At 39.0% G+C, this 13968-nt stretch overlaps 2 protein-coding genes across 2 annotated transcripts in view; one reads left to right on the top strand and one right to left on the bottom strand.

The window, feature by feature from the left end:
- The window catches only part of LOC117565524 (uncharacterized), a 34750-nt gene extending 27777 nt beyond the window's left edge, over positions 1–6973 (bottom strand). The window contains exon 1 of the mRNA XM_034244662.2: positions 6794–6973. The gene's annotated coding sequence lies outside the window, so the exon portion shown is untranslated. The remainder of the gene's footprint in view (positions 1–6793) is intronic.
- A 5673-nt stretch (positions 6974–12646) lies between these two features.
- Positions 12647–13826, top strand: LOC117565015 (protein ovarian tumor locus). The gene is made up of 2 exons (XM_034243960.2): positions 12647–13459; positions 13622–13826. Exons 1-2 carry the CDS (start codon positions 12723–12725, stop codon positions 13824–13826), a joined length of 942 nt encoding a protein of 313 aa, XP_034099851.2. The 5' UTR covers positions 12647–12722.
- Positions 13827–13968: the final 142 nt, after the last annotated feature.

Below are 13968 nucleotides of genomic sequence, written 5' to 3'. Positions count from 1 at the left end.
CATAAATCAGATGCGCGACGCGACGCGACTTCTTCAGAAAAAGTAAAAGAAAAGGCAGCAGCCGAAGGGAAAGCGCAAAAAAAAGAAAAGAAAACAAGCAGCCACAGACGCAGCGGAAACGGAGACGGAACTGAGCGCACGCCCTTCTGCCAACAATACAAAATGGCGATGAAGATGGCGAGCAGCTGCTGAGCGAGACTTAAACTTGTTATTTATGACATTGCCAAAGAGTTGCATCTGCTTGTGGGGCGCCTCTTTTCGCTTTCGCTTTCGTCGTCGACAAAAGGTGCCACTAATCGACCATCAAGGTCAGCATTACAACGAAGATTTTTTCGCTTTTGGATTTATGATATTTATATGGAAATTTAAGAGTCATTTAATATGTGGGACTGAGCGGCCGAATCATTTGTAATCTGACGCGTCTCGAGGGGAAACGGATATCAACTTGGGTTTAGCCATTATCTTAGCTTGCGGTTGCCAATTGTAATGAGCGAATTTAACGTAAACTCATTTCAAAACAAAAATCAAGACTTTTAAGAGTTTTTAAGTACTTTTAAGCTGATTAACGCAGAAATGTATAGCATACTTTTGGGAGTAACTTTAAAACAGAAAACAACATTCAAGTTGTTAATCATAAGCTTGTCGCATATCATCTTTCCAAAGAAATATTTTTTAGAGTTGACTCAAAGACATTTCGCAAGTTGAATATTTGCTTATGCTCTCAGTGGCTCACATTTCTCAGCGGCACCTGGCGCGGGCAACTTTTCATCTTTGCCTGACCCACTCAAGCTGCCACTTGACTTTTATTTCCCACCGTCTGCCAAAAGGCAAGAGCGAGAGAGTATGTTAAAGGGGCAAGTGTGCGGTGTGTGTGTGTGTATGTGTGTGCAGGGCATTACTCAACGTTAGCTTAAAGTGCCATAAAAATGCCAAGGAGCACAAGTCTAATGCCTGCAGCACTCACTCACTCACTCACACACTCACTCTCCACTCACTCATTCATTCATTCATACACTCACTCGTACAGGCAAAGCATTTACACACATGGGCGGTCAATAGAGAATGTAGAAAGGAGTTTTCCTCTTCAATTTTGCTCCTCCTGTTGTTATACCCGCTACTCATAGCGTAAAAGGGCATTATAAGTAGAGGTAGGTTAGTTGCTTTGTCTAACAAACTGGTATATTTTGCACTCTATGGTATATTTTGAATGTAGTATAATACTAATATACCAAATAAAGTTTTCGGTAGTATTTTCGGTTTAGTATTTTCGTGGTATAATTTAAGATGAATACAGCATTGTTATATAATTTCAATGGTATATTTTTAGTTTTTTGAGGTATATTATTTGGTATATTTTAAATACCACAATGCATAATATACTTTGAATACTGTATCAATATACCAAATATAACATTTGGTATATATTTAGTATTCTTGCGGTATACTAATGTAGTATAATACCAATATACCAAATAAAGTTTTCGGTAGTATTTTCGGTTTAGTATTTTTGTGGTATAATTTAAAATGAATACAGCATTGTTATATAATTTCAATGTAGTACTATATCGATGTACCAAATATAGCCTTCGGTATATTTTTAGTATTTTGAGGTATATTATTCGGTATATTTTAAATACCCCAATGTAAAATATACTTTGAATATTGTATCAATATACCGAATATGGAATTTGGCGAATTTTTGGTATTCTTGTGATATATTAATTTAGTATATTTTGAAATTAATACCGCTCTGTTGTAAATTTTCAATGTAGTACCATGTCAATATACCAAATGTAGCTTTTGGTACATTTCAGTATTTTTGTGGTATTAATTTGGTAGATTTTAAAGTTAATACCGCACTGTTTTGTTTCTATTCAAAACAGGTAGCGGGTAACTCACAGTCGAGCACTCTCAACTTGTTATATGTAGTTCTTGTTCTTGTTGTTGTTGCTTTGAAGGGTCTGATGCTTTAAAAGGCGAAGAAGAACAGAACAAGCTGAATGTTGAATGTTGTAGGTTGAATGTTGAATGCTGGCCATGACCATGGGGCATATTGTGTGCGAAAAAGGCATATTTTTGCAGCGCCTTGGGCATCTCATTTGCACACACACGCACATACATTCCACCTCTCTCTTTCTCCCTCCCTCTTTCGCACATGTCTTTAGTGTTTGGGTTTCTGTGGTGCGACAGCGAATGAGAAACGTTCGGAATCATAATCCAAAAACGACACATTGGGGCGCATTTAAACTGATTTCATTTTGCTAGTGAGTGTGTCGGTGTATCGATGTGTATGCATGTGTGTGTGCGCGCGTGCCAACAAAAACATCAACAACAACATGGAATTGAAGAGGAAATTCGTGGGGCGTATGTCTTGGCACGCACGGATCAAAGCCCGAGCAGGAGCTGGGCGGCGAAAATTATAATGAATTTGTCGTGCATACATTTCAAATGCGTGTCTCGACACGGCGACAATCACACACACACACACACATACATACACAAAGATGAAGGCACACTTGGCTTTGATTTGACTTAGTTTTTCCCTCCGATGGAACTCGCCAGATAAGCAGTTGAGTGACTTTGTGTGGCTCGAATGCCACCCGAAAGCATCGCCAACGCAACATTTGTGGACATGAAATAAATACGAAATGTTATTGTTTTTAGTATACCCTGTAAAAAGCAGCAGAAGAGCGGAGCGTGCACAACTGTTAAAGAGACATGAAATAAATACGAAATATTATTGTTTTTAGCATACCCTGTAAAAAGCAGCAGCTAAGCAGGGCATGCACAACTTGTAATCTTTTCCCAAAGGGTGTTTAACAGTCGTTCATTCGCTTTTACCTCCCATGATTATTACTATTTGCTGTGGTTGTTGTCTCGCTGTTTGTATCGGGAAATAAATTGAATTAAACTGAAATCAGTTGCCCTTGGCTGCAATAAATTAATGAAAATGCGGCGAGCGTCACAATAAGCCAACAAAGTGAAAAGGAAACCAATAACAATAATAACAACAACAACAGAGAAAAACAAGCGTATGAAGAGGGAAATTGTAATCAAAGAAATCAGCATAAATCAATGAATGAATACACTCATAATATTTATAAGTAGCTCTCGGCTTTGACTTTGTCTTAAGGGTCGGAGTTTCTTTCTTTCTTTTTTCGTTTTTTTTGTTGTTCCCCAGATTTAGCTAAAGTTTTTGTTGAGTTGCGCTCACAGTTTATTTGGCAAAGTTGAAAATTAAGTTTGATTTAAGCCGCACAAATTTGAAATTGAAGCCATTAGCCAGTCGGGCAGTTGGCCAAACAGTAATTAAAAGCAGCTTTACTAGCTTAAGAGTTTATGACGTAAACTCATCTTTAATTAAATTCAAGTGTTCTCTTCTGACCCCAACAATATCCCTCAATTTATATGTGTGTGTGTGTGTGTGTGTGTGTGTGTTAGAAAGAAGAGAGAAACTTTCAGTTTATTTTCGGTCATTCAGAAACAAATTTGCAAGTTATTCATTGGAGCTTAGAAGCTGAAGCATGTCAAGCCGAAAAGTTGTTGCGATATGTTGCCAAAGGGTTTTGCACTCTCTTTTCTCTCTTTCTTTCTCCCTCATTGTCGCCTTATCGCCATTTCTCTCGCTTGTTTGTCCTTGGCTTGTTACCGACTCATGAATAGATGAATGTGTGGCAGCAATTTGTGGCAAAAGTTGCTCGAAAAGAAGTAAAGAAATCTCCTTGAATTAGAGCTGAAGTGCAGCTAATTAGCCGAGATATATTGCATGCTAAAGAGACCAAGTTGAATAAATGATGAAATGTATACTAAATAATTGCAACAGCAACTCAAATGCAGTCAAGGTTTGCAGTAAAGTTACGTTTGTTGCTCCCCAAAGGGTTTCCACAAGGTTGTTCCATATAAAAAGTGTTAAATTTTACACACAACCAAGGTCCATAAACTGTTTTTATGACACTTTTCATATGTGTGGAGAAGGGAAAGTTAAGCTGCGGCATAAAATGAGACATTAACCTGACAAGCTTGAAGTTTAATGCAATAGAAATCCCTTCGCCAAAGTCTGCAAAATTCAGTAAACTTTAAGCAAAATGTTTTTCAAATTATGCACAAATCTGTTTTTATGGCCTCGAAGCTCGAAGCAACGAAAAAACCTCGCAGGGCACCTGTCATAAAGTAACATTTTGCCAATTTATTTATGTGTGTTTTGGGAGGCTGCTCGTAAACGAAATCAAATGATGATAGATACATATTTAATGGGGCCACAAGCGAGCTTGTAAAATGATTCAATTTAATTACATTTTACACTTGCAATTGTGTGACAGCTGGCAAATCATTGGAAAAACCACAAAAATAATATTATTGCTGCTTAAGTGCAAAGCAAAAAAACAAATTTCATGCTGTCGATTCATCCTCATATGAATGCGAATGCAAGGGCGAAACTTTCCACGAAGGCGGCGGCGGCGTCTTGTTTGCATTTGCATTTCATTAAAACACACGGCCAGGTAAACAAGTTGCAGCCACAAGGCAAGGCAACTCACTCACTCAGCTGACGATGGGCGCTGAGGATGACGACGATGACTACCAAGCAAGTAGCTAACAGGCTTGATGGTTGCCATTGAGAGTGACAACTATAAGTGGGGTAGAGAAGGGGGCAACGAAGGGGGTGACGAGTGACAAATGACAGTCCGCAGAGGAAAGGTGAACGATGATTTCTTTGGCTACACTCACAAAGAGTTGCTCAGCTTGCAATGCATTTTGTTAGCAATCGCAGAATGAACATGAAAATATTTGAAATTCAAATTTAATATTGAATTGAATTGAATTGTTAGCAAATATTTTAAAATCGAGTGTTAAAGATTCAGCTACTTGCTGAGTATGTGCATACTCACATTTTATAAAATATTACACTGATTACTGTGTGCAGCTTAGAATTAAATTCCAAGGCACAACTTATTCCCTTAAGCTGAAGTTAGTAAAATAAAAATACAAATAAACCACAATTTAAAAAAGACTTGCAAAACTTTAAACCAAGCCTTAAACACCACAAAAATATAGAAATTTATGTTAGCAGTTTTTAGTCCAAGAGTATAAATTCTTTTCAAGCAAAATTTCACTAGATTTTTCCAGTTTTCCTTTGCTGCAATTGCAAGTGAGTGCACTCAGTTCTTCTTCAAAATTTCACCAGAATTTTCTAACTTTTGCTGCGCCGCAATTGCAATTTAAAATAGCAACACAAATATAGTTGCAGATTGTAATACTTGCTGTATATCTGCACAAATTATTTTGTATTTAAGTTGACAAAATGATTTCCTCATTATTGTTTAAAGCTTAAAATTGAATGCCAGATTAAAAAGAGCAAAAGTCTTCAAGCAAAAGGGTCTTCAAAAAGGTCTTCAAGTTAAAGTTATTGATATAAAAATATAAAAAAAAATTGCACTTAAATAATGAATAACAAAATAATTGAATAATACAAAACAAATCACAATTGAGTAAGGACTTGCACCTTGAACAAATAGAAAACTCATCAGAACTTTTCACTGCAAGAGCATACATTCTTCTTTGATCAAAGTTTCACTAGAATTTCCCCGCTTTTCCTCCGCTGCAATTGCAAGTGAATTCAGTTTTCTGTGTGCGATTTCAAGGCATTCGCTGATTGCTTGGGACGAGTGTGCAAACGTGACTGGCCTGAGGCAAAGTTAGCGAATAGTTGTAGACAAAATAGCGCATACGCAGCGTTGGCGAATGAAGTGAATGGCTCAATTAGTTTACGTTATCCACGAATAAACACACGTTAAAAGTGCGTGTAAACAGAATGAAGCGAGAATACGCGCTACGCTATGGCATAATAGCAGAGAGCGAGCCTCGTGGCATGGGCAAACAATAAAAGCATTGGCCAAATTAGGTGACCAGCACTCCTCGGAGAATATAGCTCAGGCCCCCTTCGGGGCGGTGGCAAACAAACAAAACTGTCACTTGTCACAGGCACCTCAGGGGAGCAGCGGGGGAGGGGAAACGCGACAGTGACCGAGGCTCAAACAAAGGCAGACACAGCTAAGAAGAAGAGGGAAAGCTGTGTAGGCGTAGGAAGAGACGCAGACAGAGGCGAAGAGGCACGCCTCAGGCCGCTGGTCAGATAATTTTCTTTGTTCTGTACAGCAAATGTTTTTATTTCGCATTTTTTTATAGAGAACAGAAGTGGAGGGGAAGGTTGTGCGTTGCTTGTCAGCTATTTTTCCGCTTATTTTATCACGTTTTGTTGTCTTGCTGCTGCTCGTTGAAGTCTTCTTTTTGTGTTGTTGCCCTGTTTACTTGTGTCGCAGCTCAGACAGGTAGCAATATGCAAATCAAACAAAGAACTGAGTGCCAACAGGAAGAAGACGATGCCAGCGAACCATCAATATGGATTTCACGTGCCTTGAGGGCACAGAAGCTGAATACAGAAGGGAAAAAGTGGAATTTAAAAAGGCGTTGATCTAATGCAATTCCCCTCAAATGTGACATTCGGCAAAGTCTGATCAAATTTATATAAATTTATTATATTGCAAACGAGTTTATACTTGTGCGTTACATTCCGAGTGAATTCGATTTGCAATTTCCGCAATTCGTTTGCATTTTGGATTGTATTAAAATATTCTTGTTGTAGTTGGTTAAACGTTAAGCAATCGAATTCATTTGGTCAGGCATTTGATTGAGTTAATTTCGTGGTAATTGAATATTTTCGCTTGTTGATCAAACAAACAGTTTATTTGTTATTTTAGCTGTCATAATAAAGTCGCTGTTGCTGTCGAGAACTGACCATTTTATTTACTCAAATGCACTGATGTAGTGTGTCTATGCTGACCACGGCGCACGGCGCGTATACGCAACGTGTGAGCGAATGTTCTTCGTGTTTTCGTTTCCGACTTTCGCTCGACAAATTCTTTCAACAAAATATATTCTTTTTTGAACATGCGCGTCGCGTGTGCTTTCGTCTCAACGTCTGTGGTTCGACTGAGACTGAAAACTGAAAACAAGCGACCAACAGCTGTGCAGCTTCTGACTGTGCCGCATTTCGAGTGCTGTTAATTCAAAGAGCAGCATTTAACAGCGAGTTAACAGCAAACAGCTGAGCTGACAGTTCATTCATAATTATTTTCGCTGAGTGAAATGCTATTCTTGGGGCCAGGCCAGGATGGAATGTGAATCAATTTACTTGAACACAAATGCGCCACAAGGGAGCAACTGGACAGCGCGCGTGTACTGCTAGTTAAGGTCCTTTGCTTAAGGATGCGAGTGTGCTGAGTGTGTTGATTGTGTATGCAAAACGACTGTTGACCTTTTTTTTGGTTGTTTTTTGGCTGTTTTTTGTAAAAACAAAAATAATAAAAATAAAGATGGAACGACATAAATGCGCGTGAAATGTCAAAATCACTGTCAAGGCAAGGCGGGAGGGAAAAGTGCCGAAAAAAAGGAGAAAACGAGATGACAACGCATAAGCACAAGAGTCACACAGAAAGGAAAACAAGAAAACAGGCGAAAATGCCAATGCCAATGCCAGGGCAATCAAGAAAATTTGCTCCAGCAAATGGCAAGGCAAATACAGAGAAACAGAATGAGAATGTGAACGAGAACGAGAACGACTACGAGAATGTGAACGAGAGGGAGGGGGAGGGAAAGTCAAGTGTTTGCACGAGCTGACGATGACGATGACGTTGCTCTTGATGATGACGATGATGTTGATGATGACGATGGGGTAGCAACACATACACAGATAACCAGCAAACACAACCATAAGTTAGTAAGCACTCTGAGTGTTCCCGTGGGCTTTCCTTTTGTTTCCCTTCTCCGATTGCAACTGGGCAAAGGCAAAGGTTGCACTTGTTATTGCAGCCACTAAAAACCGACTGGACTTGTTTTGGCTTTATCAGCTGGCCACAATTTAGATTCCCTCCTCTTTTAGTGCAGACAAAACTTATGATCCAAAGCTGGATTTATTGTGCTTATAGCTTAGACAAACAAGTTCCAAATTAGACCGCAGTCAAGCAGCGTTGCACCCCTCCGATTGTTGCCACAGTGTCTGCCACCAGCTGAGCACACTGCAGGCAACAAGCAGCAGGCAGTGAACAGTCTCTCTGGCAAATTGCTTTCACTGCTTTTTGGCTTCAATGCAACTATTTGCTTTAATATAATAAAATGTCACCTCAATGCACCCCATGAATGAAAAATAAAACAGCTCACATTCAAGATAACTACCTGCTGCACACACCTCACACAAACTGTGTAAACAAAGTTTTTAATGAGTTGAAAGTTTGCTGTTTGCTGTGGCAACTTTCAATGAAAACGTTGCGTATACGCAATAATTGTTGTACAAGGGGCCACGCGAAAAAAATGCAGATAGAAAATGCAAAAATGCAGAGTTATATATTTTAAGCGCTATTTAAGTGTAGCGTGAATCATTACCAAGTATGTTATTTATAGTTGCAGCATTCATCAACTGAGTTCAGCAACGGAAATAATGCTTCATAAACTGCGTTGGAAATTGCTTTCCACATTAATATGCATTCTTTCTATGCTAGGAATTTGCTATAAAATCCCTCTAAAATATTCCTATGATCAACAGCTTATTCAATTTCTTAAATCTAGCAATATTTTTAGAATTTCCTTAAAAAAAACTTTCATGACACTTTCATTGATATTCAACAGACAGAGATTCATTTCCAAAACAGACATTGATATGCTTCCTTTCCATACTAAGAATGTGCCACAAAATCCCTCTAAAATATTCCCATGATCAACAGCTGATTCAATTTCTTAAATCTAGCAAAGATTTTTAGCACTTCCCCAAACTATTTTAATGTCACATTCATTGACATTCAACAGACAGAGATTCATTTCCTAAGCAACCATTTCGTGCTCTTAACATTTTCCATAACAGCCATCATATTCCTCGTTTCATTGATATTTCAAAGTCATATCCGACGACGGAATCATCAACAAAACTTAGTTGGCCACACACTTTAAGCACTTTATGTGCATAGTTTGCTCTGCAAAGCATAAACAGATGTCCGTCTGTCGGTCTGTCTGGGCGATCTCTTTAAGCAGATTCTACACCTTCTTCTAAATGGAATCGCACGCGTCCAACAACAATTTCATTGATACCACTTAAACAAGCATACGCCCCGTTGGCTTTTATGGAACTAACCACTTAATCACCATATCATATCGATGCCATAAAAACGCACCAACAACTTCATCAAATATGTGTGTCTCTCTCTCTCTCTCTCTGCCTGTTTATACACATGAGATTTAAGCATTTCTTCCGTAGACTGACAACGATTTCTCGGGTTTGTCTTGGGCTGAGTTGTATTGACTTGCTGATTATTTTTATTTGGCTCTCGCAAACGTTTCGATTGAGACATAAAACTATGCCGATGTTGATGTTGATTTCGAGCAGAGGCAACGAGAAAGCGCCTACAGGGTAAATATAAACATTTATACACGATTAAGTGTGCTGTTTATTTTGATGTTTGGTTTAGTGCTTCCGTTTCTGGCCCACAACTCTTGAGTAAGTCCGTGTGACTGTGTGAGTGTGGGTCAGATATTGCGCATACGCCGCATTAAATGGCCCATGGTATGAGATAGCAGCCGCAGAGAGACCGAAAACCAAAAAGATGAGAGTTAAACAAAACAATAACAAAGTTTAACACATTAATGCACGGCGAAACTCTCACTTTCTCCTTTTCTCATTCTCATTCGAACTCTCCTTCCGTAGTCTGTGTGTGTGTAAGTGTGGGAATTTAGTTCGATTTGGAATTGAATTCAAACATTCGACAGAGCCTCACATAAATCAATAAAAAACTAATCAAAAAATCAAAAGCAAGCGTTGGGAATTTGTTGTACACTACTCGTAAATTGATTGCCAAATGATTGCCTGTCTGCCGCTGTCCCCCAGCGTGTGTGTGTTTGTGGTGTGTGTGTGAAGGGTGTGTGTGTGTTTGTGTTTTTGGGGGGCGTTGCAGATGAATAAAGTGCACACCGAACACAAAAAGCCAAAATTAATGCTTTGCCTCAAACAAATTTCATTTAATTTAAAATGCAAACCAATTAAATTGAAAGCCAGAATATGCCAATGCTATCTGTCACTGATTATACCCAGTACCCCAAGCGGAATTGCACTGAGAGTATACACGAATAAGCAATATGTCAACCTAACAAATTAACCGTTAAAATAAAAACATTTTCAATCTTAAACAAGTAAGAAAGCTATAGTCGCATGAGCTCGACTGTAAGATACCCGCTACCCATATTTTTCTGAAAATATACCTAAAATATACCATAAAAACACTAAAAATATACCAAAAGCTATATTTAGTATATACAGTGCGGTAATCATTTTAAATAATACCAATCTAATATACCGCCAAAATACTTAATAATACTTACCGAAGACTATATTTGGTATATTCATATAGTAATACTTTTAAAATATACCACAATGTGCATTTAATACTAAAATATACCGAATATTATACCACAAAAATACTGAAATATACAAAATGATATATGCGATACCTTGATATACTACATTTAAAGTATGGTATACCAAACCAACAAAGTCCCGTAGTAAGTAGACGTTTTTGCCCATACCAAATAACTTCAACATTAATATTAAATTTTTTTCACACACAAAAGCTTGACTGCTCAATATAAGTCACAAGGTTCTATAGGCAACTAGAGCACAAATCATCTCAACTAAAAAGGGTATCTGCTAGTCGAGAATCCTCTCGATTTCTATAGTCTTCTCTCTCTTAAATGCCTGCTGCGACAATTTTGGTCATTTTACAATTTCAATTTATGCAAATGCAACAGCAGTAAGAAGAGCAGAGCATTCGTGCTCCATTTAATAGCGCCGAGAGAACCAAAGTCAAGTCAGAGACGGAAACAGGGACGGAGACAGAGACAGAGGCTTTAATGCTCATTAGAGCAAGAAAGGGGGCGACAGCAGTTTTATGTATGACGATGACTGCATATTTACAATTACTTATGTACTCCGAGCGTTGAAATTACATTTTTATCTAGAGTTTATGCCAAATGCCAATGGACGGGGGACTGAGAATCAGTCGCCCTTCGTCCTTCGTCTGCTTCTTGGGCAAATCCCTTGCCTAAAGCCAAAGCCTTGCGCGCTTAAAATGCAAAGTGAAGGGACTTGAAGCTGTGTGAAGCTTAAAGCCACCGAATTGCATGCAATTAATTTGAACTTACGACGGTTGGCATCGCTGGAATGGCATCACGGTTGCTGTTGCCACAGTTGCTATTGCTGTTGCTGTTGTGTTGCTGCATTGCTATTTGCGCTGGATATTACGATATTTTAATGACGTTGGTGCGACGAGCTGCGCTGGCAATTGAAGCGGAAATGCAGTAAAAGTAGCGAAATACGTTCTCCCTTAGCTTGTTGCCTGCACAAAGAGAAATTGTAGTTAATGTGGATTTATTTATAGTCGAATGTAATGCTTCCTTTTTTGTATAATTTGAAATTGCAATCAGATTCTGCATAAATTTGTTTTTCTACTTTGTCTTCTTGCACTTAAATGTTTACTCGTTTCTCTTTTAGCGTTTTCTTATTTGATATTTGCGTGATAAATATCAAACAACTTCCGTCAGGGTGGCAACGCTGACCAGAGAGAGATTTGTGTTTGTAGCTATCGATTAACTATCGTAAAACAACGGGCATCGCATGGTTTTTTTGTGAATGGAATGCTTATTTCTAAAACAACAAATTTGTAATATTAGTTTATAAACTGTACTATGCAATTTTCAAGATTTGGGCAACAAAGTATCGAACAGCTTGCGTTGGGGTGGCAACACTGATTAGAGAGCTGTGTAGCTATCGATAAACTATTGCAGAGGAACGTGCATCTCTAGGACTTCTTATGAATGAAACGTATATTTCTATTTCAAGAAATTTGTACTTTTAGTTTATTGTTCAAATTATCAAGATGTCGAGAACAAATTTTTCTAATAATGATTTAATTTTTGATATAATTGAAAATATTCGTATTGAAAGTTTTAACTTACTTAGCTATCGACTATCGCAATCTTTCGACTATTGAGACATTTTTCTATTAATAATTTATTTGTAGTTGAAAATATCCGTATTAAAAGTTTTAACTTACAAATTAGTCTCAAGAGTTTTATATCCTAGTCAAAATATATTTTGCTATCCCAATCAGTTTTCTTAGCTATCGACTAAGAGTCGTTTCTTTCGTGAATTCAATATGAAACTCTCCAACTATCGTATTCTGTCGACTATCTTATGAATACATTTTGCATCTCTAGTTCTTGCCCCTTTCAATGTTCTTCTTTAGTTTGCTTTTGCAACGATCGGTGACTATCGAAAGCTTACTTGCATCTCTAATTCTTTTTAATCCAACGTGCTAGTCTTGCTTTTCCCACTCTCTTGAAGGAACGTGCTTTAATTGAATAATTCCTAGAATCTGATGGCTTATTCATTGTTTTGCAAGACGGGTCGCCGCGATCGCGATGACATCTTTCTGGAGACGCAGTCCCTGTATCGCAAGCAGATGCCACGCGATGGCAACGATCTCTTCAGAGCGGTGGCTGAGCAAATGTACGATTCACAGACGCTGCACTTTGAGGTGCGCAAAGCGTGCGTTCGCTTCTTGACGCTTAAGCGTCGCCTCTTCGAGAAGCAAATCCAAGGCGACTTTGACAAATACACGCTGCGCATGTCCTGGCCACACACTCGAGGGGGAATGATCGAAATGCGTGCCATGTGCCTGCTGTATCGCCGCAATCTACGAATACATGAGTTCAACAAACCATCTGTGGTGATCACCTACAGCAAGAAGTTTGGACAACTCTTTACCATCTACTACACGTCGCAGCATCACTTTGAAATTGTCTACACAAACTCTTACTACAAGACAGCAGCTGCAGCTCAGGCAATTTGCTACAAGTTGATTTTCAAACAACTCTTAAGAATGCCTGATGTCGAGTTGGCTGTGCAGCACATGCTCTTCCCTAGCACCTACAAGAAGTCATCTGTAATACATTTCGGAGATAAGCTAGTATTTCGGAATGGCCACAGCATCCCATTGGATAAGCCTCAGCAAACAAACTGCATGCTGATCAACGAGTTGCAGTGCAACTTCCACAATGGCCATTCGAGTGTGTCCTGTATGAGGAAGTTGCTTCATGAACACTGCGTGCCGTTCTCCTTTCAGGTGGCCAAGTCGCTGCATCCCCAATTCTATCGCAATGTGGAACTTGATGTCTATCGTAACACGAATTTGCATGTGGGCGACAAGTGTGTCGTGTCGATAACCAAACGCTGCTTCGATTGTTACATACAGAGCATTGACTTGGACACACGCTCTTGCTGCGTCTACGTTGTTCACTGGTGCCAAATGGTCAAAGTGTCGCTGTCCAAAGTGCGTCGATCGCCGCTAGACGAGTTTCGGCAGTGGACGCAGAAGCTTCTACATCTTGAGACACAGAAGGAGCAACATCTTGAGACACAGCTACAGACACAGAAGCAGCAACAGCTGCAGACACAGAAGCAGCAACAGCTGCAGACACAGAAGCAGCCACAGCAGAGTCCGTTTAACTTTGACGCCATCTCAAGCAACTCCGAGGAGAAGATGCTTATGAGCAACTGCTTGGGCTGTGTGAGCTGGACACAAGTTTTATTATTTACCAAGACTGCAGCTCAGTTCAGCTCAGGCAAACGTGAGCAGTCGATGTTGCCTCTTAAGGTGCATCAACAGCAACATCAAGGACAGTTGCAGCAGTCGTCTACTTCCACTTTTAACTTTGCTATGCAGCACTAGGGCAACCCTTTAAAGTTAAGCTAAAAGATCTTAAGAAGGGAGCAAAGCAAAAATATTTTTCTGGTTAACTTTAAGCAACTATTTTTTTATTACATTTAATATATATCTAATTTTTTTTCAATTTATATTAAACACAACATGT

The sequence above is a fragment of the Drosophila albomicans genome, chromosome 2L (genome assembly GCF_009650485.2).
Source record: "Drosophila albomicans strain 15112-1751.03 chromosome 2L, ASM965048v2, whole genome shotgun sequence".
Taxonomy (NCBI): domain Eukaryota; kingdom Metazoa; phylum Arthropoda; class Insecta; order Diptera; family Drosophilidae; genus Drosophila; species Drosophila albomicans.
Note: the sequence above shows the minus strand (reverse complement) of the source record. Positions and strands in the feature narration are given on the sequence as shown.

Coding starts and splice junctions, on each gene's coding strand:
- LOC117565015 (XM_034243960.2), top strand. CDS start 12,723: ATGTCCTGGCCACACACTCGAGGGGGAATGATCGAAATGCGTGCCATG. Junction 13,460..13,621: donor CCGCTAGACGAGTTTCGGCA/GTGGACGCAGAA, acceptor CGCCATCTCAAG/CAACTCCGAGGAGAAGATGC.